The sequence below is a fragment of the Tympanuchus pallidicinctus genome, unplaced genomic scaffold (genome assembly GCF_026119805.1).
Source record: "Tympanuchus pallidicinctus isolate F22 unplaced genomic scaffold, pur_lepc_1.0 scaffold3, whole genome shotgun sequence".
Lineage (NCBI taxonomy): Eukaryota > Metazoa > Chordata > Aves > Galliformes > Phasianidae > Tympanuchus > Tympanuchus pallidicinctus.
This window is the reverse complement of record NW_026294747.1, coordinates 4,974,038-4,996,080: the sequence shown is the minus strand read 5'-3', so window position 1 is coordinate 4,996,080 and position 22,043 is coordinate 4,974,038. Positions and strand designations below refer to the sequence as shown.

The 22,043-nt window shown below is 54.1% G+C and overlaps 4 protein-coding genes across 6 annotated transcripts in view; 1 reads left to right on the top strand and 3 right to left on the bottom strand.

Annotated features, from left to right (window-relative positions):
- The window catches only part of KDM2A (lysine demethylase 2A), a 33,475-nt gene extending 18,697 nt beyond the window's left edge, over positions 1–14,778 (bottom strand). For both annotated transcript variants that reach the window (XM_052695708.1, XM_052695709.1), the window contains exons 1-7: positions 14,682–14,778; positions 14,326–14,353; positions 13,578–13,682; positions 4,137–4,275; positions 2,951–3,029; positions 1,610–1,656; positions 1,063–1,241 (exon numbers count right to left, since the gene is read on the bottom strand). In XM_052695708.1, the coding sequence (XP_052551668.1) occupies positions 1,063–1,241; positions 1,610–1,656; positions 2,951–3,029; positions 4,137–4,275; positions 13,578–13,682; positions 14,326–14,353; positions 14,682–14,701 (597 nt within the window). In that variant the 5' untranslated portion in view covers positions 14,702–14,778. The remainder of the gene's footprint in view (positions 1–1,062; positions 1,242–1,609; positions 1,657–2,950; positions 3,030–4,136; positions 4,276–13,577; positions 13,683–14,325; positions 14,354–14,681) is intronic.
- Positions 14,779–15,152: 374 nt separating this feature from the next.
- Positions 15,153–16,493, bottom strand: RHOD (ras homolog family member D). 2 transcript variants are annotated; one of them, XM_052695749.1, is made up of 5 exons: positions 16,270–16,492; positions 16,097–16,184; positions 15,862–15,971; positions 15,563–15,667; positions 15,153–15,489 (listed from the first exon to the last, which is right to left on the bottom strand). In XM_052695749.1, exons 1-5 carry the CDS (start codon positions 16,411–16,413, stop codon positions 15,322–15,324), a joined length of 615 nt encoding a protein of 204 aa, XP_052551709.1. In that variant the 5' UTR covers positions 16,414–16,492; the 3' UTR covers positions 15,153–15,321. The 2 variants fall into 2 exon arrangements, with proteins under 2 accessions (XP_052551709.1, XP_052551710.1); XM_052695750.1 differs by having other exon boundaries at positions 15,320–15,565; positions 16,270–16,493.
- Positions 16,494–17,379: 886 nt separating this feature from the next.
- On the top strand, positions 17,380–18,539 carry LOC128086793 (proto-oncogene Mas-like). Its single transcript, XM_052695745.1, has one exon. The coding sequence runs from the start codon at positions 17,418–17,420 to the stop codon at positions 18,333–18,335; it is 918 nt and encodes a 305-aa protein (XP_052551705.1). The 5' UTR covers positions 17,380–17,417; the 3' UTR covers positions 18,336–18,539.
- A 574-nt stretch (positions 18,540–19,113) lies between these two features.
- LOC128086786 (mas-related G-protein coupled receptor member H-like) lies at positions 19,114–21,037 on the bottom strand. The gene is made up of 2 exons (XM_052695736.1): positions 20,813–21,037; positions 19,114–20,608 (listed from the first exon to the last, which is right to left on the bottom strand). Exons 1-2 carry the CDS (start codon positions 20,885–20,887, stop codon positions 19,637–19,639), a joined length of 1,047 nt encoding a protein of 348 aa, XP_052551696.1. The 5' UTR covers positions 20,888–21,037; the 3' UTR covers positions 19,114–19,636.
- Between the last annotated feature and the right edge of the window lie 1,006 nt (positions 21,038–22,043).

The following is a 22,043-nucleotide window of genomic DNA, read 5'->3' as shown; positions in this document are numbered from 1 at the left end:
GAATTTTAACAGCAAACACCCCAGCAAGATCACAAGAACAGCATGGGGATGCTGCTCTTCCACTTAGGTGGTCAATCAGAAACTGCTCACATACATATACACTGGGCTCACATAAAACATCTGCTAGGCAGCATCTGCAGGGATGGGCTACAACCTGCTCAGATTCAGCAAAGCCAGAGCAAGCACAGATATTCAGACTCCCTTTGCAGTTAGCAGAGAGAAACAAGTGGCCCTCAGAGCTGCCTGATTCTCTTTGCTGAGTGTAGAGGGAGTTCAGGACATTCACCTCAGATATGCAGGTACTTGTAACAATTCAGTAGGGTCAGCTGGTTCTTCACCTGGCAGACAGACAGAATGCTGTAGCCCTATCCCAGGGCACTCCCTGCCCTCAGGGACTTCAGCACTTCACATCAGCTACACTTCCTGCAACCTCGTGGCAGTCAGACACCAGGGTGTTATCCTAACAGAATTGTTGTTTCCAGGCAAGCCATGAAGATTCACCCCAGATTTTGCTGTTCTTCCACCAATGCAGCAAACATTGCTGAGCTGTTGCTTGATTCTAGACCTCACTGGCATTGAAGGCTCTGCACCCAGTATCAAAGAGACAATTGGATCAGCTAACTGGGAGAGGCTCAGAGATAGCATCCCCGTTCTGCCTCAACACACTGCACCTCTCTACCAAATTCAGATGCTTGTTTGACCTCCATGTCTGTTCTTGAAATCCAGCCAGCAGGAACAGTTTACTTTACTCCAATTATTCCTTTGCAAATCACTTCCATTTCTCTAATTACTGACAGCTAGTGAACAAGGTAGAATCATGCACCATGGTCACTGCAGCCGAGGCCTACCAGCCCCAGCGTACTGTGAGATCAGTTGCTGGGTAAAGCAAGTAAAGCACAGAACCAGCTCCAACAGCTTCTAGAGCACAGCCCTGGCTGAGCCCATGCATGCTCTGAACAGCTCCTCTCCTGTTGTACTCACGCACTGGACTGTGCTCTGAGAGCAACTGCAAGCACAAGGGAAGGGACAAAGGGACATCCCTGCAGAAAGAACTGCACTGACCGTAGCAGGTCTCTGCACCAGGTTCTCCAGTTTGGTGTGGCTGAACTCCAGGCTGATGACATTGTAAAGTTTCTCCCGTTCAGCTTCAGGTGTTTCATAGTAGCGTGCCCACTGTGCCATGGACATCTCTATGTCCCTCTGTGTGTTTACATCCATTACATCCACCATCCGCCGGCTCCCTGCCAGAGTGGACAAATGTTAGTGGAGCTGTTCCTGCGCACAGCAGGCCTCCCAGAAGAGATGCTCTGGATGCACTTCCTCAAAGAACCCACCCACACATGCTTGCAATGTCTCTGCCTCTCCCATAACTTTATCCTCCTCCACACCCACATCAAAACAGATGTTTTCAGGACAAACTAGACTGCTCAAGCAGGTAAAAGCTGTGACCCACTGGCAAAGTACGGCTCAGGTTCAACCAGCTGCGCACTAGGGGTGCCACAAAACCAGGCTTCTAGCTTTGATACACCCAATGACTCTCCGTTTCTCCCTATCATCCCAGTGTGCAGCTGATGTTCATTGCTACTCCTAGACAATGAGAGACACTCACCAACACACAGCCGCACATCGTTTACGCTGAAGTCTGGATCTGGCATCCTGCAAGACAAACACCTCGCTAAAAAACTCATGAAGTACTTCTGTTTGCATTCTCTTCCCACCCGTAACCTCTTCTCAGCCCTGCTGTGCTTCTTTTTTGTCTGATGGGTGTAGGTGAAGATACAGACAAGGACTGTGCACATAGGTCTCTAGTGGCACAAGGCTGGGTAAGCAAGAGTGGTTTGTGAACAGGATACAGAGCACAGTGACTTCCAGCAAAGGAATGGAACTAAGCAATCCCAGCTCTCATTTTAAAGACTCTCTGCATGGCTTGTCCCAGTACAAGGGAGACCATTGGACTAGTAGAAGCAGTATATTCAGTAACACAACATAACTCCTCTGACTGTATCTACACAAATGCTGCTGTCACAAGCACAACGGGCAGACAGTCATTCAAGCAGCTCCAGACCCACAGAAATAACCAAAAGCTCAAGGGAATCCTGTTTCACCCACACTGTAACCCTCAGTACCAAATATGTGCCCTCCCAAGTCAGCCAGCTATTAAAACTAAGCCTGACACCATTTGTTCACATATTCATCACAGCACAGCGTACCATGCACTCCATTATCTACTGTCCATTCTCATATAGCTAGTTGAGGAATTTAAGAATAGTGCTGCTGATGGTGGTTCTGACAAAGTTTGCTAAATCTAATTCATGCTTCCAACTTGCCAACAGTAAGGTTTGGAGATAGTGTTACTTGCCCTAAAACTACATATCCTACCTGTGCTGTATATACATACTAACAGTAGGTACAGCACCAAACAGTACAAAGTATTCCATCAGTACAGCTTTATACTCAAAATAGTAAACCTGAACTGACTTATTGTAGCAAGAAAGGGATGGCAGCTTAGCAGTAAACATGTTAGGCAGACCAGTTTTGTATTCTGGAAAATGCCAGATAGTCAAGCATTTTGTAGAATATCTGCCAACATTTGCCTGTATTATTAGGCAAAAAAAAAAAAAAACAACCACAAAAACCCAACAACAAAAAAACACCACCAAACAAGACAGACGTTGCCTGAAAGCAGTAGTAACATTTGCCAGGTATTTGCTTGAACTGTGATCACATACAGCAAATTCAATCCTCTCATTTTAAGCCCAAGCAGACTAGTAACAATAGGATATGTGAGATGGAAGATGCTTTTCTCTGTTTTCTCAACAGTGTGAACAGAGCACAGTCTTATCAGGCTGGCAGAGCACAGATTCAGTGACCAGCATCAGATTGCCCATCACATGAAGTCAGGCAAGAAATCAGAGCAGAGCCACCCACCGCTCTGTGCTCCAACACTTACTTTATACCCAGGCCATCAGAGCTCCTGAAGATGAGGGGGTCTCTCAGGCCACCTCGCTGGATGTATTCAACTGTGAAGTCTGGTGTGGAGAGAAAGGGAAGAAGTGTAAGGCAAGACTCCTACAGAGGATTGTATAAAAACAGAGGTTAGACAAGATCTCTAGTTCAACCTTGTTCCCTGCAAACTAGCTTCAGACTCTACTCGGGCGGCTCAAAACCTCAAATCTCTGTGGCACAGCTGTCTATTGAGGGAGTCTTGCCCTTCCCACACTCCTGCAGAAATCCTGGAACTCCTTTGTGGCAGCTCTGTAAGCAGCATGGTGTGTGCTGGTGACAGCTCTTAGACAGCCGCCTGGGAGGGAGGGAGGGGGAGTTGCTCCAGAGGCTGGGCTAGACAGAGAAACAGCTTGGGCTTCTGCTCCTCGCTTTCCTAAGGAACTCACAGCCAAGCAGGACCTCCTCCCTCACAGTAAATCCTCATGAGGGCTTGCACTGGCTGTGTGATGAAAGGACATCCCACTGAGCTGCACACATGGTAGAAGACAGCAGGGAGATCTCATGTACTCTCAACTGATCATCTAGCAGACATGTGGCTGCAATTTCAGGTGCTGTCCCAGGCAAACCCTCTTGCTCCTGGCTGCCATGTGTATTAGAGAGCTTGCAGAGCTGCAGGCCAGAACATCTCTCTCCAGAGCGAGCTCACTTCACGCCATTTCCCACACATGCTCCCTGTTACTAGTTTCCTGGCTTATGGACTTCGGAAACTTGAACCAAACTTCTACTGATAAGCCCCACTTTGCTGGCAAGGTGCTTGCAGGGGAGCAGGCATAACATTCCAGCCTCACCTGTCCACATGGGTTACAAAAGCAGTTTACAATAAAGGAAAGCACAGAGCTAGTGTGAACAGCAGTCAGTTTCTTCAGCTCTAGTGGAAAACAAAAATCAGCAAAGTGTAGGACACTGGAAAGGGATTTGATTATCACTACAACTGCCCTTCATGCTGGCAGTCAGGAAGGCTCAGTGTGTAGTCAGATGCAGAGAACACATCCAACTGTGATCACTGTCAGCTTTCTCTTAAAAGCTTGGGGAAAAGGTCACCTCACACATCACATTGCAGTGAAGAGGAAAACCACAGCAGCTGTCTGGTTACAGACAGCAACAGCTCAAGCCACAGCTGCAGCACAAACCTTTGCCTTCCATGAAGATGACGAAGGTAGAATTAAACTTGTTGGTGGAGAGCTTTTCCTCAAGGTCAAATGTCCTCTTCCCTTCAATTTCGTCATCAGAGATGCCGTCGTCCTCGTAACGCCGCCGCATTGTGCCACGCTGCAGAGAGAACAGGCCGGGAGGTGAGAGCTGCATCCCAGGAGGAATGCCCAGCGCCCAGCTGTCCCCCCTCCACCCAGCAGCAAGCACTCTGTGAGCCCGCAGTTTGCTCCCAGACTGGAGACTGCATGCCACTGTGCTTTATACTATCCCTCAGGCCTCCTGCCCAGCAAACACTGCTGGTATCAGTTTTCAGCAGATACGCTGAAATCTAATCGGGCAACCTGGGTCCTGGATCCCAAACACACCATCAGATTTGCTCCTCCTACAGCTGACACATCTGTGTACGTTGGACTGTACGGCAGACAGGCTACCTGCTCCCAGTGAGCTCTAACACCAGCAAGGAATAAGGAGAGACAGCTTGGTGTAACTGGGACAAAGGAAGAAAAATCAATCTGTTTTTTTTAAACGGGTACATCAGTATTTTTCCGCACAGCATTTGTGAACTTAAATTCTGCTAGAATGTCAAAGTGATAAAGAAAGGGGTTCATGCTACAGAATGTTCTCAAGTTTTCATCTTTGGTTACACCTGGCTGCATAAGTTTGATTTACTCACTCATTCGTGAGGAGCAACCCTCTTCTTAGAGGGTCTCATAAGTACATCTGTGCTGTACTCCTGACAGACATCCTCTTCTAGCATGGCTGGATCTGGAAGAAATTACTGTTCCCAGCTGCTAGCCACTCCTCCAGAGACTGGCCGTGTTCTGGCAGTCATCGTGGGAATGCTCCCCAGTTCCCCTCAGATAACAGCCAGCCTGCTCTGCATTTGCCAGGCTGGCTTCCCCCAGTTGGGGATGCACTTAGCAGCAGCTAGCCAGGGACAGGAGGTGACAGAGCAGCAGCCCTCACCTTGGGGTAAGCCTAGGGTCCACAGACCCAGCAGCTCACTGTCCCAGCTGGGGACCTCTCTGACGCTGAGGGACAGCAGTGCACCTCTGGTGTCCCAATCCCTGTGCGCTTCCTGTCACAGTTCCATCTCTTTCTTCTACACTCTCCTGGAGAAGAGCAGAGCACCTCTCTGGCTTTGTCCTTCTACCATCCCACGGCTGCCTCATATGCCACAGAACCTGAGTGAGGACCTGATGGGAACCTTCTCTCCCCCCTGCAGTACCTGGGTCCCACTCTACTATTTCCAGAACCAATCCATTCCAAGCTGCTCACTCTCACCAAGGCAGAGCAGCTCACCTCTTCCCATTAATTTTGCTGTGCTCCCCAAATCCCTCCCATAGACCCAAGCCTATGGGACAAGCTTCAGGCTCCAGGGCCACAAGGCTCATTAGAGGATGTGCAGAATGAAGTGGAGTGATTGTGCCCTAAGGTCCCTGGCTCCCAGCTGTTTAGGATCAGGTGAGCAGAGGACTAGGCTGTGCCACCCACACTTACTGCAGGCTGCTTTTGGGGAAAACAGCACTAGATACACCCAACCTTGTCCTTTAACCTGTGTACATGCTCCCATGCAGGAAGCATAGCACATAAGAAAGGGGACTGTCTCCTCCAGCCTCACTGTTTCCAAAGTCTGACTCTCAAGCTGATACCAGCGCAGCATCAGCTGCATGATCCACTCAGCTTGGGTTGTTCCTGTGGGCAGGAAAGAGCCCAGTTTCCCTGATGAGCAGCCTACAGAACAGGATCCCAGGGACTGCAGAGAACCCAGAAGCATCACAATACAAATGGCTCCCATCAGTTATACAATGCTACTCAAGTGCAAGATGCTTCAGTGCTTTGATGCCATTGTTGTCTTGGCAGGGTGGGGAAAAACAACATTTCAGTGCATGCAGAGGACAGGGAGAAAAAGCTTCTGCACTCCCAAGCACACATTTTGGGACAGTATCTATCAGGGCTGTGGGCAGATCTCTGCAGTTGAGTACTGCCCTGCTGGAGCCTGCAGCTTCTCCACAGCTCTCCCTTATGGCCAATGCCAACCAGCAGCTCTGTCAGCGATGTGGCACTTCCACAACAGGCACCTGAAAACTGCCTCTATGAGAATCTCCGGTGTCCCAGAGGAAGCTTAGCTGAGGCAGAGCAACGCGAGTCTGGCACGTCAGGCATCCCTATGGGACAACCACAGCGCTCAGCACCAAGCAGCAATACTCAAATTCTGCTTTTTTAGCTCTGTGATCCGTGCTAGGATGCTGCCATTTCTCATCCCGAGTTTTCCTAAGGAAGAACTGACAAGCAGTCCAGAGCAGAATGCAGACAGGGTCAAGAGAAAGGCAGTTTTTGTTCACCCTCCAAAAGCAGCCAGCCAGTAATTCTCACCACGCTAGCTGTCTTTCACCACTGCTTTCTGGCCCTCCTGGGTACCATTTGCTTAATGTAGGAAATGGGAAGCACGAATATGAATCCTGCAGTGCCACCTCTCCTGTTCTGACCCTCCTGCTCCAAGGGACACCGAGAACTGCCTCCACAGCACTGCTCCTCAGACATCTCCTTCCACCACAGCAGCTGGTGAGGGAACCAGAGGACTGCTCTCCCATGAGTTTGATTTTTTTTTTTTTTTTTTTTTTGAGAGAGAGAGAAAAATGAGGACAAGATCACATGTGAAAACAGAACAAGCCATTCTTAAGCTGAAAGAGCCTCCTGTACTTACAAAGTGAAACCAACAGCACTTTAGTAACTTCCCGTCCCATGTGCTGCCATCCTCTCCTTGATGCCCCAGCATCTCCCGTCTCCAGGACAAGCCTCCTGCTTCATCAGACCTGACACCCATTGCTCTCCCTCTGCTGCTGTATTTCCAGGGCAGCTTGCCTCCTGGGAGCCTCCCTCACACCTTTGGAGTAGGCATGTAGACAAGAAGATGGGCAGATTTCACACTTGTGTCTGAGCCCCTCCTCCCAAACACTGCTTGGACACTTCACTGAGCTCCACTATCCATGGAGAGCCACCCCAAAGCCACGCAGGGGATCTTTCACATCAGGGAAAAGGGCACTGCATGCCTTGTCCAGTTCATCGTTTTGGTGGCTAAGAGCCATACTGATTTCACTCGATTGCCTCCTGCTTTCACCAGAGGAACAGGGACTAAACCAGCAGGCTTAATGTTCTCTCCCTGCCCCCTGCCCCCTCCCCCCCCCATCATCATCTCTCACATTTCTCAAGACCTGCACAGGTGACCTGGGGCAGCCCAGGCTGCACGTTCCTGCTCCCAGCAGCAGGCTCAGGATTGGACAGAAGTCCAGGCAGAGCTGGAGCCCTTGCAGACTTCTGCAGCTCCAGGAGGGATTCCCACCACAAGCAGGGCTGGCAGCCTTTCAGTATGAGCAGGGAGAGAGCTTTGGTTTGCACTTCTGCATTACAAAATTGGATGTACACAAGGAGTAACTGAGGAACCAGAGCAAGGCTTAGAGACAGATGAGGGGCACAGGGAACACAGAACTCAGGCCACCACACACTTGCCAGCCACAGGGCAGAATATGCTAGATCTGATCACAGATGGGCATGTCTGGCAACAGTCCCAAGGAGTTACCATTGCTTTTGTAAGGGATGCTGCTTCTCCAGTCACCTGCCACCACTTCATGCGCACCAACTTCCCAAGTGGCTTTTATGGTATGACCACAACACCCCAGTACCCACACACCCTGCCTCCATGCCATAAGCTCAGAAAAGACCATCAAATCATCCTCCATGCCACCTTCCAGGACTGAAAACCAACCTTTCGAGCATTGCAAACTCTGAAAAACCACTTAAAAAGAAAAGTTAAGCTTTGTTATTTCTCAAATAAACGGAGCAAATCTATTTTGGTTACCTCTCGCCTTTCCACATCAGACAAAATTCAAGAAAAAAACATTGTATACATTGTATCCCTGCCTGGACTTCCCCAGCACACCTGCCACACAGTCAGGTGGGTGAGCATTACAGTCTCATGACCCCACTCTGCTTTGTCCAGGAAGGCAAAAAACAAAACAAAAACAGACAAACTTCTCCAAAAAGGCAGGCATGAAAGTGACACATACTTCACCTATATCCTCCAGACCCACACAGCACCAGGCTACTGAGCTTTGTATCAGGCAGCTCAGGTTTCCCAGCAGGGAAGAGCTGACCCTGCGGGATTCCCATGGCCCTGGCCCAGCTTTGCAGCAGCCTACTGCCAGTTCTGACCAACACACCCATAAAACAAGGCTGGACTGCAGGCACGCTTGGGCAAAGGGTTTGTAGCACAGCTCCTGCTACTCCGATGTGGTCTTCTGAACAGAGAAGCCAAGGGCCAAAGATGCCTGCAAAGAAGAAAAACAACGCACGGCCACTGGGATGAACACAACCAGCGTGAGCATCTACCAGAAAGGATACATCCTCCTTCCTCCACATGGTCATAACAGCATCATGTGCTCCCTCCCTCTGCCCCACAAGAAGTCTAGTGCTCGCCCCTTCCTTATTCCAAACGTGGCTCAGTGACACATGGAAATAGCATTCTACAGCAAGTTAGAGACACACAGATAGCTTAACCCTACAGTCTGCTCCCTTCCCTTCTGACTGCCCCAGCTATATTCCAAAACCACAGCTGCAGCACGCAAGAGAGCAAGGGGGAAGCAAGACTCCCTTAGATTGCAACAGCACAGGTCAGACTCTTCAATGTTTAAAAAACAACACAACACAACAAGAACAGGCATCCCTGCCTTCCCATCCTTCTCCAGCACTCTCTTATCGTCCTCTCTGAGTTCCGCAGTGCTGTCCCGTTCCTTCCTCGCTCCGCAGGCTTTTATCATCAGTGAGGAGACAAGGCAAAGAAGGAAGCAACATCAGAAGGGACCATCCCCGCTGGGTATGCTCTCAAAGGGAGAACACACCTCATCAGTTGGGATCTCCTTCTCCAGATAACAGCCCTAGCAAGCAACGACCTGATCCTCCTGCTGATCTCTCCTACGGCACAGCTCCTCCTCTCCCAAAGCCCTCAGGACCTTCAGCGCAGCCGCATAGTGCCGTCCCCAGAGCTCACTGCTCACCACCAGCACTGTTTCTACAGCAACAGAGACGCATAAACACAGACCTGCTAACAGAGCAGAGCGAAAGCCAGCTCCTCTCTCCCGTAACTGTGCCTGTTTCCCAGACCTATGGGAACCTTCTCAAGTGCTGGCAGAAGGGCAGCAAGACACCTCAGCTACAGCTCCCTTGTTACTCCACCTTCTGAGCAGACCACCCAGCAAGGCTCCAAGTGAATCGGCGCTCCCCAGAAACCAACCAGCACCCCACAGCCCCCAGTCTGGGTGGCTCAGGATGTAATTCACCAGTAATAAAGATACTCTGGGGGCATGGGGATGGCTCTATCTTGTTAGCACCATTTCCAGTTAAGACAACCTTGAGAAAACCTGCTGCTTGTCAACAGGAGTCATCAGTGCAATTTGCAAGTTCTACCTGGTAACTGCAGCTTCCAGGATGCTCACAAGGTGTGCTCAGACTTGGGACAGCAAGAAGTCAGCAGAGCTGCTCACCTTCTGCATCCCCCCTGTCAAAAGAGAGCAACACCCCTTTGGTTTCAGGGCCATGTTCTCCCTGGGACTGTGAGGCTCTTCCAGTACCTAAACGCTCACTGGAATTCCCAAAGCTTCCCAGCAACAGTCTTTACTTGCTGCCTGCTTCTGCCAAAGAGCAAAACTCCCCCTTTTCAGTCCCTACATCTGGTCCAGAACAAAACTGAACAGAATTCCTAAATTATTCAGGGCTCAATTATTCTACCTGGGTCATTGGGAAAGACTCTGTAGTGTCTTCAGCTTGAGGCAGAGGCATGCTGGAGATTAATCATCTGATCAGCCTAGGCTCAGTCCAGACTGGGAAAGAGGCGGGCCCAGCAGTGAGCAATGTTTGGCCAAGACAAGCTTTTGCACCAGACTCTAGCTGACCAACCCTTCAGGCAATGGGAAGGCTGCCATGCTTCAGCACCCGCAGCTCTCGCACTCACCCAGGATACATACTCTTCCTTGCCACCTCACCCAGCACAAGCAGCAAGCCCATGTCCTGTACCCTCCCCACCTTCTTCTCACTGCCCTGGGGCCATCTGCCCCCTTGGCCGCACAAGAAGGGCAAGAGGTTCACCACAGACCTGTCTGACAAATGAACCTTTCCAATCCATGGCTCTGTCCTGCACTTGGCTTCACCCCTCCCTCCCCCCATTGGCAGCACCAATACAGACAACTTGGAAACCATAGGCTAAGAGCCAGCCTCGTTGCCACCACACATAGACACTGTGCACCCCGGCATGCTCACAGCACACCCAAGCCCCACCTCTACCATCATCAGCTGATGATTCCACATACTGTTCGTGTGAACTACCATCCAGGGCAGCACGGACACTGACAGTTAAGGACAGGCCTGTGACTGCTGCTTACAGGAGAAGCCTCAGGTTCTGGCTGCTAGGGACAGGCCTTGTCTCTAATCTCACAAAAAGCTCCAATCACAGGGCACAGCAATGCTAAGGCAGGACACGGGCTGCACCAAGCGATGGGCAGAATGTTCCACACAACCCTGGCATGCTCCAGCACCTACAGCAAGTAGCTTGGCTCTCATCCTCCAGCAGCCCAATCATCTGTCACCAGTCTTCAGTAGCTGTCATGAAGTGCCACCAAGCAGCCACGGACAGGCACCAGGGCCCAGACAGCACACAGCTTCACTCCAGAGCCCAGTGAACACTGGTGGAGGGTGTGGCTGCACTGCAGGCTCTCTCCAGCAGCAGAGCTGGTTGAGGAGGTTCCCACCCCACCCAGTCTCCCCGCTGTGGCCTGCCACCTCTCCAGTCTCACCAGGTTTGCTGGAGGTGGAGGCGAGCCAGCCATGTGGATGTGATGTCCTCCTGATGGCTTTTACCTAGGGTGCGATCCTGTGTCCCCTGAAGCAGCATTCAGCTCCAGGACACCAGCCTCTGAGGCAAATGCAGACGGAGGCTTTGTCAGGCCGCTGTCCTACCTGGAACCATGCCTGAGATAACAACTGCTGACCTGGCAGCGTTACAGACCCCAGCAGGCAGGACTGGTCCTTGAGGTGGTGGCCATCTCTCACTCCTGCCTCCAACAAGCTCTGGCTCCAGCATGTGCCCAGCTTCGCCATGCACAGGCTGCACTTTCAGGTCTCACAGAGGGACTGCGGCATTATCAGTGCCAAGGCTGTTCTACCATCCCTGCCTCAGGACACAACACGGTGTTTCAGCCCCTTCATGTAGCATTATAAACATCCATCTCCAGCTTACAGAGCCAGCACCTCAAGCCTGTCCCGCCATACTGCCTCATTACAGCACTGTGGAGCAGTGACAAACAGACAAATTTCACATCTTCCACCAACAAATCTGTTCAAAAAAAGAATCAACATACATCACATTTCTGTTGAATGAGAGTACAGTAACTAAAAACATAGAGCATGGTTCACTAAAAACAAGATGCTTGAAACTCTCTCTCTACACCCCAAAGGAAACCAGTCAAGTTTTAAGACTGGGGTGATGCACTGAGAGGTGCAGTCAGTGCAGCAACCTCCCGGTGACAGACCACGTGCAGCATTGTGCCAATGCAATTAACCCAGCCTCTTCACCACTATCAACTATTCTGATCCAGGATGCTTGCCCAGCAGGACTGCTGCCACACTTGGATGTAGCTTTAAAAGCATATTTATTCCTCTGTTGCTGACAGTCACACACAAGAGAAACGCCATTTACAGCAGCACAGATGTAACTGTACTACCAACTACCTGTTTCCCCATCTAAGAGTTTTAATGCAGACACATGGAAACCAACTCCCAAGATCAACACGTATGTCAAGAATACGATATTCAAATAATCCATAACCAGAGTTGGATAAAGAGTTGAGAGAATGCATCTAGGAAAAGAAAACCAAGGACATCTGCAAGGTCCTCCAACATGGAAGCTCCACTGAAGCACAGCAAGCAGGAGGCTTCCACAAAGAGCAAAGCACAAACTGCACCTCACTGGGGCCATAGTTCCTCTGGGCTGCAGGCCAGGAGGGACAGCACGAAGCCATAGAAGCTGAGGTGACCCTCATCCTCTGCTTGCTGCCCATGTGCTTTCCCAAGCCCCTTAAACGTGCAGCTCATCAGCGTGCAGCCACTGATCCAGCTTAGTGTGTTTGCTAGAGTTTGGGCTGGGTACATTCAGACAGCAACTCTTCCTGCAGTTTTTGTGAGCTCAAAGCATCTTTTTTTGAAGTGAACTCCTGGCTGCTAGTACCATTCAATAGCCTTGTTTTTGTCCTGCTGTTTTGAGTTACTTCAGCAGGGCCAATGCACAACTACAATCATAGTTTAACAGAACCCAAAGCCCTTCCCCAAAGGAAGCTATGATGCTGGCTACAAGTGGTTGCCTTCAGCACCTTGAGCTGCTTGCCACAGTCACGGAAAGAAATAAGTGCACCAGGATAAGGCAGGACCACAGCTTTTGGCAGCATTACCAAATTAAAGCCACCCAAGAGACTGGAAAGAACCAACTCCAAAAGGAGCAGACCTCAAGCAAAGCAGGGCTGCAGAGAAGCCACAGGTGCCTGTGCACCACTCTCCCACCACACGGGCTGAAACAATTGCTTCTGTCCTCTAAGGACTTCTGTCTCAGCACCTGTGGTCAGGCACACAGCAGCAGAGGAGCAACAATGACTTGTGTCCGAGGGCAGAGCTTAACACGGAGTGTTGCACTGCCTCATACTGAGTAGTGTCAGAGCATTAAAGGATAAGGATTTAACTTCACAGACAGCACCTTGAAGGAGACGATGCATGTGCCATGGTGACTCACAGACAAACCCTATCACAGCCTCAGCTATCACAGACAAATGGTGCTTGAGCTTCCCATAGGACTTAAAACTGCCTCAAAACAACAGGAGATCAACTTGCTGGTGATGGAGCAACAGCCCCTTGCACTGCCACCAGAACCTAAGTCTTAGAACAACTCTGTATGAACACAAGCACCACAAGATGCATGCACAAACACGAGCACAAGCAAATCAGAGCTTGAAGCCAAAGCTGGTTTTCCCCAGTTTTGCAGAACACTCAAATCAAGTCCAGGCCGACACATACATCACTGCAGATTCCCTGGTTGTTATGAACACATGGAAGAAACCTGCTGCGCCAGAAGCTACACAGACACTCATGCTGTATCTTCTTCTAGCCCCTTCCAGGAGCATCACACCCCAGTGCCATCCCCCAGCTGCCCTCTCAGCAGAGAAGTGCCTTCCACCAGGGCAAAACCCACAAAGTGAGCCTCCAGTACCCGGAGCCATCCATCGCAACACTTGTTTGGTTGTTTAAATATATTGCCAGTAAGAGCCGTTTCATCCTTCAGCTGAGTAGAACCAAGAATTTGATTGGTAAGGACCAATACTGACTAATCTTTGGCTGTAACGGATCCTTTCTTCCTCAGGCTCCATCTCTGACTCTTCCGAAGAAAGTGAGAAGGACACTCCAGGGCTGCTGTCGTCGTCCTCTTCCTCCTTGGAAATTAGAGGCAAGCAGTGAGGCAGGGCATGGGGCCATGCAGCACCCACCTCTCTCCCTCCTGAACATGAGCACAGCGACAAGCCCACCCCAACCCAAACACTCTAACTTTAAGAGTGACTTCGCAGGCTGCTGTGTAAGGCAGCAGATGTGTGACACAGTGGGTCTCCTCCTGGCACTGTCACCACGGACCAGACAGGGTGCCTGCTACTAATCACCTATAGGCACCGAGGGAGCAGCTGGGTGCCCCCAAAACAGGGCTGCGTGTTACAGAAACAGCTCCTCCCCAGGACACGGCCACCGGTCCGGGGGGCATCCCAGGCCAGCAGCAGAGCACCGAGCCCCCTGCACAGCCCCCACAGCGCAGCTCCAGCCCGGAGGACTCCCACACTCAGCCCCCGACCCGTGTGACGCAGCGGTGTCAGGCAGCGCCTCCACCTCCGCTTCTAAAGCGGCAAAGCCCACAGCCCCCTGGAGCTCCCCGGGAAGGGACGAGCGGACCGCCGAGCCGTCCTCGCTCCTCGCTCCGTCCCCGCTCCCCACAGCCCGCGGCTGTCACCCCCAGGAGCTGTCACCGCCGCCCGCCGCCCCCCAAACTTTCGGCCCCCGGACCCCCCCGCCCCGCCGCCGGTGGCTCACCAGGTCCCTCCTGCGCCTTTGTCCTCTCCTGCCGCCGGCACAGCACGAACACAGCAGACGGAGGAGAAGCCCCGAGTCAGGCTCCGAGCGCCGCGGGCCCCCCGCCGCTGCCGCCGCCGCCGCCCCACAGACCCGCCGCCCCCCGCGCCCCCGCTGACAGCCCCGCCAGCCGCCGGCCCGCAACCGCTCCGCGGGCCCCGCGCCCGGCCCGCTCCGGCCCGGCGCCTCCTCGTCCTCCTTCGCCCCCTCCTCGTCCCCCGCGCCGCCCGCCGAGCTCTCTTCCCGCTCCCCGCCGCCCGCTCCCTCCCGTCAGCCGCCAGCCCGCTCCCCGCCCGGGACGCGCTTCCCCTCCTCACACAGGAGCCGCCGCCGCCATTTTGAACCCGTCAGAGCCTCACATACACACTGCCTCGGCCGCCGCACTGCGCCTGCGCCGCCCCGCGCCCCCCTCCCACCCCGCCCCCTCCATCGGCCGACGCCGTGCGCGTGCGCAGCCCCGTGCCCGGTTTCTCCAGCCCCGCCTCGCCGGAGAGAAGGGGTGAGAGCGCGCATGCGCGCGTCCGCGGGCGCCTTACTGGCCGTATCTCCGGGGCGGCGCGCTGGCCACGCCTCCTCGTGGGCACTGCTCCGCGCATGCGCGCGGGGAACGTTTCTACGGGTGAGCGCGCCCCCGTGGCCGGCCGCGCGCGCGTCCGATTGCGACTCTGTTTGCGTGCGTGCTGGAGCGCACACACGTATAGTGTAATCCGTGCTCGGGTGGAGCTGCCATTCCCAGCCTGTCCCCATCCCGTCCCGCCCGTGCACCGGCGCTGCCCACAAACACCACATCACGCTGATCAGTGAATTTTAATACCGCACCACAACGGTGCTGCGTGGGGATACATCCGTTCCTGTCCAGCAGGGCTCAGGGGTCCCCAAGTCAGTTCCCAGCCCCGGGGGGGTGCCAGTGGCCGGCGCACCGGGGCTGCCCTCCTGCCAGCCTCATGGTGCTGGGACTCAGCAGAGCGCACAGCCGTTGCGGGGCCACCTCTTGCGGCGGGGCCGACGGGCGCCACGGAGCGCGATGGTGCAGGCCTCAATGAAGACATCCCTGACATTGTCCCGGTGCAGCGCTGAGCACTCCAAGTAGGCTGCAGCCTGCACCTGCCGGGCCATGGCCTCCCCCTGCAGGCAGCGGTGCTGAGCCTTGGGGGAGGACGTGGAATGCGTCCCTCCCGCGGCAGGCAGTGGCACTGACCTCCTGGAAGGTGACAGACTCGTGGTGGCCCTGCCGCAGGTCGGTCTTGCAGCCCACCAGCAGCACTGGGACACCTTTGCAGAAGTGGTTGACCTCCGGGTACCACTGCGGGAAGGAGATGGGGAGTGGGACAGGCAGAGGGAAGTGCAGGACAGAAAGAGAGAGAGACAGACTGACAGTGGGATGGGACAGGCAGGTGACAGGAAGAAGGACAGACATTGGGACAGACATCGGGGCGGGCAGCGGCCCTGGCTCCATGTCCACTTTGTGGGGTTGGAGCAGCTGCGGGGCTGCGTTACCTTCGTTAGGATGTTGTCATAGCTGCTGCGGCTGGTGACATCGAAGCATATGAGGACAACGTTGGTGTCTGAGTAGGACAGCGGGCGCAGCCTGTCGTAGTCTTCCTGCCCTGCGGTGCCCCAGCAGATGCCACCCGTCACACACAGGTTCCTTGCAGAGGAGCCCCAACTGTCCCCAGCCCGGGGGGTGCCAGCTCGGGACACCCTGAGCGTGGGGCAGTCCCTCTGGTCCCACCTGCTGTGTCCCACAGGTGGATCTTGGCAGGCTTGCCTCTGATCCGGAAGGAGGCTGTGTACTTCTCGAACACTGTGGGGACGTAGACCTGGCAGGGACAGGAGATGGCACGGGCAGGTCCTCGGGGCTGGAGTCCCCATCCTGGTGCTGCTGGCAGGCTTTAGGCCCCTCACCTTGGGGAAGTCCCCTCTAGCAAAGACCATCAGCAGAGATGTCTTCCCACAGCCCCCATCCCCGACCACAACGGCTTTGATCTCAGCGACCGTGGGCTCAGGGGGCCCCAGGGCCGAGCTCTGACTCTCAGGCAGCGGCTGCATGGGACGCTGTGGGCTGGGATGTGGGGACAGGCACGGGGCTGCCCAGAACACTGCGCCCGGCCCTCACCCCTCTCCCACTCCCTCCCTGCTCCCAGATTTATTGCCCAGAGCATCCGCAAGAGGCAAAGTCCAGGGCGGAGGGAGGGAGTGACTCACGGCCCTGCCAGTGCCACCCTGTGTCACAGCCGGTGATGCACTGGGGAGCTATGTCTCTCCTCAGGGCCTGCCCCAGTGCTCCCCAGTGCCACCCACGGCTCTGTCCTACTGCTGAGGAGTTTGGGGTCAGGAGGTGCTCAGCACCTGGGCACCCCCTCGGGAAGGAGATGCTTCCCATGGTGTCCCTGTGTCCCTGTTCTGGACCCAAAACAAAGTTCCCCCGTCCCTGTGACAATGGGGTGCCATGCCTGTGAGCTGCAGGCAAATGCAGACGGTAATGAACAATCTCAGAAGGATGCCAACACATTGGGAAGAGTAGGGGAGGAGATGGCAGTGCAATAAAACAATTAGGAAGGTGGTAATTGCCACTTTAATGAGATATCAGGTTGAATCCTAAAAGCACGGAGATTCTTTCACAGCAAGATGAAGCTGCTGCAGTATTTGTCCTCAGGGGTATTCTCCCAGACAAAACATTTCTGTCAAGACCAACAGAAATTTGTTGAGTGCAGAGGCTTGGTGCTGCAGCTGCTGTTGCTGGGTTGCCCAGCACTCCTTGCAAGCTGACTCGGTCCTGCAGCGGTACCCAGAGAGCAGCTATCATCCAGAGGGAGCCTTGTGGGGACCCGGAGACCCAAGATCTCCTCATCGAGAGGAAAAAGCCCTGCCAGGACCGGCCCCAGGCTGCTGCCTGGAAAGGTAGGGATGGGGCAAACCCACACCTTGCCTTGTGCCCACAGACTGCCTGCAGCTCCCCCCGCTCCCCACTGCCCTCCGCAGTGCTCCCACCCTGCTTGCTGCCCCTTCCCACTGTTGCCCCGCTCTGCCCACAGCCGGGACCACCTCATGCCATGGAACCCAGCCACGCCACCCCGTCCCCTGCATTGCCGATGGCTGCTGGAGAGAACACGTGTGAGATGGATGTCTTTGATGCGGCTGTGGATGGGGCCACGCTGCTCATCAGCCTGTGTGGGCTGGTGGGTAACGGGGCCGTCTTCTGGTTGCTCAGCTGCCGCATCCGCAGGAACCCCGTCACCGTCTATGTCCTCAACCTGGCCATGGCCGACTTCACCTTCCTGCTCTTCATGCTCACCTACACCCTCCTCAACCTTCTGAAAGACCTCTCCTGCTCCATGCTGCCCATCTTAGTGAAGCACCTCGTATCACTCCTCCTGCTCTCGCTACTTGCCCACAACATGGGCATGTATCTGCTGGCGGCCATCAGCATCGAGAGGTGCGTGTCCATCCTGTGCCCACTCTGGTACCGCTGCCACCGTCCCCAGCACCTGTCAGCCGTGGTGTGTGCCCTGCTCTGGGTCCTCTCCATCACTGTCATTGCCGTGGTGACATCCCTGTGCCTGTCCCACCAGCAAGAGCAGTGCCGCCTGGCACTCATCGCCATGTACATCCTCAACTTCCTCCTTTTTGCCCCATCCATGGTCATTTCCAACGTGATCCTGCTCATTAAGGTGCTGTGCAGTTCCAAGCAGCGCCAGCACAGGAGGCTCTACATTGTCATATTTCTCACAGTCCTCTTCTTCCTCCTCTTTGGAGTCCCCCTCAGCGTGTGGAATTTCATGCAGCATTTCAGCTCAGACCCACTTGGGCATCACCAGGTGGTTTTCCTGCTCGCCTGCATCAACAGCGGCATCAACCCCTTCATCTATTTGCTGGTGGGTGGCAGTAGGAGGCACTGCTCTTTGGCATCCCTCCAGGTTGCCTTCCAGAGGGTCTTTGAGGAGACCGGGGTCACTGTGATCTCCGCCTGAGAGCCCACTGTGATTGTGCTGGCCACAGCCCCCATCCTAGCTGCATGCCCACACTCACATGGGCAGGCCTGCGGTCACCCTCCCATGGCTGCATATCAGGATGTGTCTTTGCATGGTCATTATTTTACCCCTATCCCTGTCCCATTCCACTCCTGTTTGTCTGCATTCCATCCCCAAATGTTCCCCCTTCCCATCCCTGTCTCATCCCATTCCTATCCCTGTCTCAGTCCCTGTCCTTGACCTGCCCCCATGTCTGTCCCCATCTTCATCCCCATCTCCACCCCATTCTTGTCCCCATGCTGTCTTGTACTGTCCCATTCCCTCCTCTCCCAGTTCCCTTCCCCATCCCAATACCCGTTCCTTCCCTGCTATCCCACCCTTCCCCACCCCATTCCCCATCCTGTCCCTATCTTCACCCTCATCTCATTCCATCCTCATCCATTCCCATCCTCATCCCATTTCCATCCTCATCCACATCCCACCCCGCAGCCCTACTTGTACCCATCCCAATTCCTGTCCTACTCAGTCCCATTCTGATCCATGTTCCATCCCATCCCATCCTCATCCCCTTCCCCATCCCGGTCTAATTCCCATCCCATCCCCACCCTCACTCCCACCGCAGTCTCATCCCCAGCCCTTCCAATTCCCACTCCGGTCCCGTTCCGTCCCCGCGTTCTCCAGCCCCGACCGATGCGGAGCGCGGGGCTCTGCTGCCCTCCAGCGTGGAAAGTGTAGAACGCTGCTGCCCTTCAGTTGCTGCTGCAGTCCCGAGGAGTACCGACCGCTTCGCAGCTCTTTGCGGAGGATCTGCCGTCTCCGGGCTCCACTCCGCTGCGGGCATCTCCGGGTCTGCCCCCCCAATAAAGCTGCTGCTCTGCCACTGACTCTCATTCTTCCGCATGGCCGGGGGTGGAGGGCGGGTTGGGGTTCTATGGTCAGTGGAGTGGGGACAGGCACGCGGGTGGCTGGCACCACAAATGGGCTGGGGTGTGCACATGGTGTTTGCTGTCAGCAGGAGGAGGCACGGCTGGGGAAGGGCTGCCCAGGGGTTGGGGGACGGGGGCTTAGAACACTGAATGTGTTTCATCCTCTTGCATGTGGGTCAGTCCTTCCCAAAAAGCAGAGAGGCTGGCAGTAGCACCTCAGGGACATCGCGGCTGCACTATCACGCACCCGAGGGTGCAGCAAGAGAGTGATATACCAGGATACAATGCAGATATTTATTGACCGTGCTCCCCAGGAACACCAACCCCACCCCCTCACCCCCCAGAATTCTCCTAATGTAAAGCAGTGGAAAGGCTTCAAGGGGCTGAGCTCAGCGTGCGCATCATGGAGTTGTTGCTGCCCACACCATCATCACCCAGCTCCTCAAAGACCCTCTGGAAGGCAACCTGGAGGGATGCCAAAGAGCAGTGCCTCCTGCCGCTACCCACCAACACATAGATGAAGGGGTTGATGCTGCTGTTGATGCAGGCGAGCAGGAAAACCACCTGGTGATGCCCAAGTGGGTCTGAGCTGAAATGCTGCATGAAATTCCAGACACTGAGGGGGACTCCAAAGAGGAGGAAGAAGAGGACTGTGAGAAATATAACAATGTAGAGCCTCCTGTGCTGGCGCTGCCTGGAGCTGCACAGCACTTTAATGAGCAGGATCATGTTGGAAATGACCATGGATGGGGCAGAAAGAAGGAAGTTGAGGATGTACATGGCGATGAGTGCCAGGCGGCACTGCTCTTGCTGGTGGGACAGGCACAGGGATGTCACCACGGCAATGACAGTGATGGAGAGGACCCAGAGCAGGGCACACACCATGGCTGACAGGTGCTGGGGACGGTGGCAGTGGGTCCTGCCAGAGCAGAAGGCAGACACACACCTCTCGATGCTGATGGCCGCCAGCAGATACATGCCCATGTTGTGGGCAAGTAGCGAGAGCAGGAGGAGTGATACGAGGTGCTTCACTAAGATGGGCAGCGTGGAGCAGGAGAGGTCTTTCAGAAGGTTGAGGAGGGTGTAGGTGAGCATGAAGAGCAGGAAGGTGAAGTCGGCCATGGCCAGGTTGAGGACATAGACGGTGACGGGGTTCCTGCGGATGCGGCAGCTGAGCAACCAGAAGACGGCCCCGTTACCCACCAGCCCACACAGGCTGATGAGCAGCGTGGCCCCATCCACAGCCGCATCAAAGACATCCATCTCACACGTGTTCTCTCCAGCAGCCATCGGCAATGCAGGGGACGGGGTGGCGTGGCTGGGTTCCATGGCATGAGGTGGTCCCGGCTGTGGGCAGAGCGGGGCAACAGTGGGACCCTGAGAGATGGGTGGGGAGAAGAGCGGAGGCACAGGGAAGAGAGAGGGCAGGGCACTGCCAGGGGCTGCTGCAATGCAGAGGAAGAGCCCTGAAGTTCTTGTGGTCCCCGAGAGAGCAGAGAGGGAGTGAGCAAAGGAGAATGGGAAAGGACGAGGGAAAACATTGCACTTAACTGTAAGTTTTATGAAGCTGCTGCGTAGGGCTGCCTTTCCATCCATGCTTGGGCAGACTGGTGTCAGTCTCAGCATCTCACGCGCCCTTTGGAGCCGTATCCTGAAGCAGATCCCCTCAGGCCACTCGTACAATGAAGAACGTTCCCCAGTCCCTTGAATGTCTCTGGTTTCTCCTTGGCTGTTCACCTTGGCTCCTCTGTGCCATGCACACCAGCTCCCCCAGCCACAGCAGAGTCCCGACAGTGTCAAGAAACGTTTTGTAATCACCACTGCGTCAGAGCTCTGCTTCCTTGTTTTTATTTATCTTGGCCTTTTTTTTTTTTTTTTTCCTTTTTGTCTTCCCACAAAGGAAGTGGCTTTTGCCAGAAACCATGAAAACAGACATTTGTGAATTGCTCCTCAGGAATTTCTGATTCAAGGCACTTCTTTCTGCACTGTGACTGACAGCTATGAGACCCTTCCTTCTGCTTCACATTTCACTATTCCTCATAGGGCTGTTACTGCTGTGATGCTGGCAATGTTGGTGATACTGGCAGTGATGGTGATGCCTGTGAGTCTGGCAGGGTGGTGGAGCACTTCTTAGAAGGTCTTCTCGGAAGAGCAGGAGGATTGTTGGGAAATATCTCTGCAGAAATACACCACCAGAGGGGAACGAAGAATGACTGTTTGTTGTTGGTCTAATTCAGACACTAACAATTGACAGCAACCAAGCAGCACTTCACAGATCCCATTGGTTATTGATAGTGCCCCTTAATGACACAGGTACTCAGAAGAATGCCTTCTCTGGCGCTGTGCTCTGTTGGAATTCTCTGCATAGACTTTTCTTGAAAGAAAACAAAAAGGGACAGGATTTCTGGAGCTTAATTTCAGACAGCTGGAGGCACAAGAAGTTTTGCTGTAGGCTGGAGGAAGTGCATTTTATCTTGTAGGCATTTAGCTTTTCCCTTTTGGAAAAGGAGAATTCTCAGGGGAATTGGTAAGGTTTTGCAGCCAACATGGAGCTTTCCTCCAGATGTCCATTTTTGCCCTCATAAAGCAAACCAGAATCAGGCACATGGAAAAGCCTCCAGCCTCTTGCTGGCACCGCTGTGCTCTGTGTGCTCCTCCACAGCCAAGATGGGGCTGGGAATGTGCCGAGGGGAATTGGGAGCGGGCGGGGTGGAGGGGCTTGTGGTCAGGGGAGGAACATCTGGGTAGGGATATGAGAGGTTCAGAGACAGTAACAGAGACT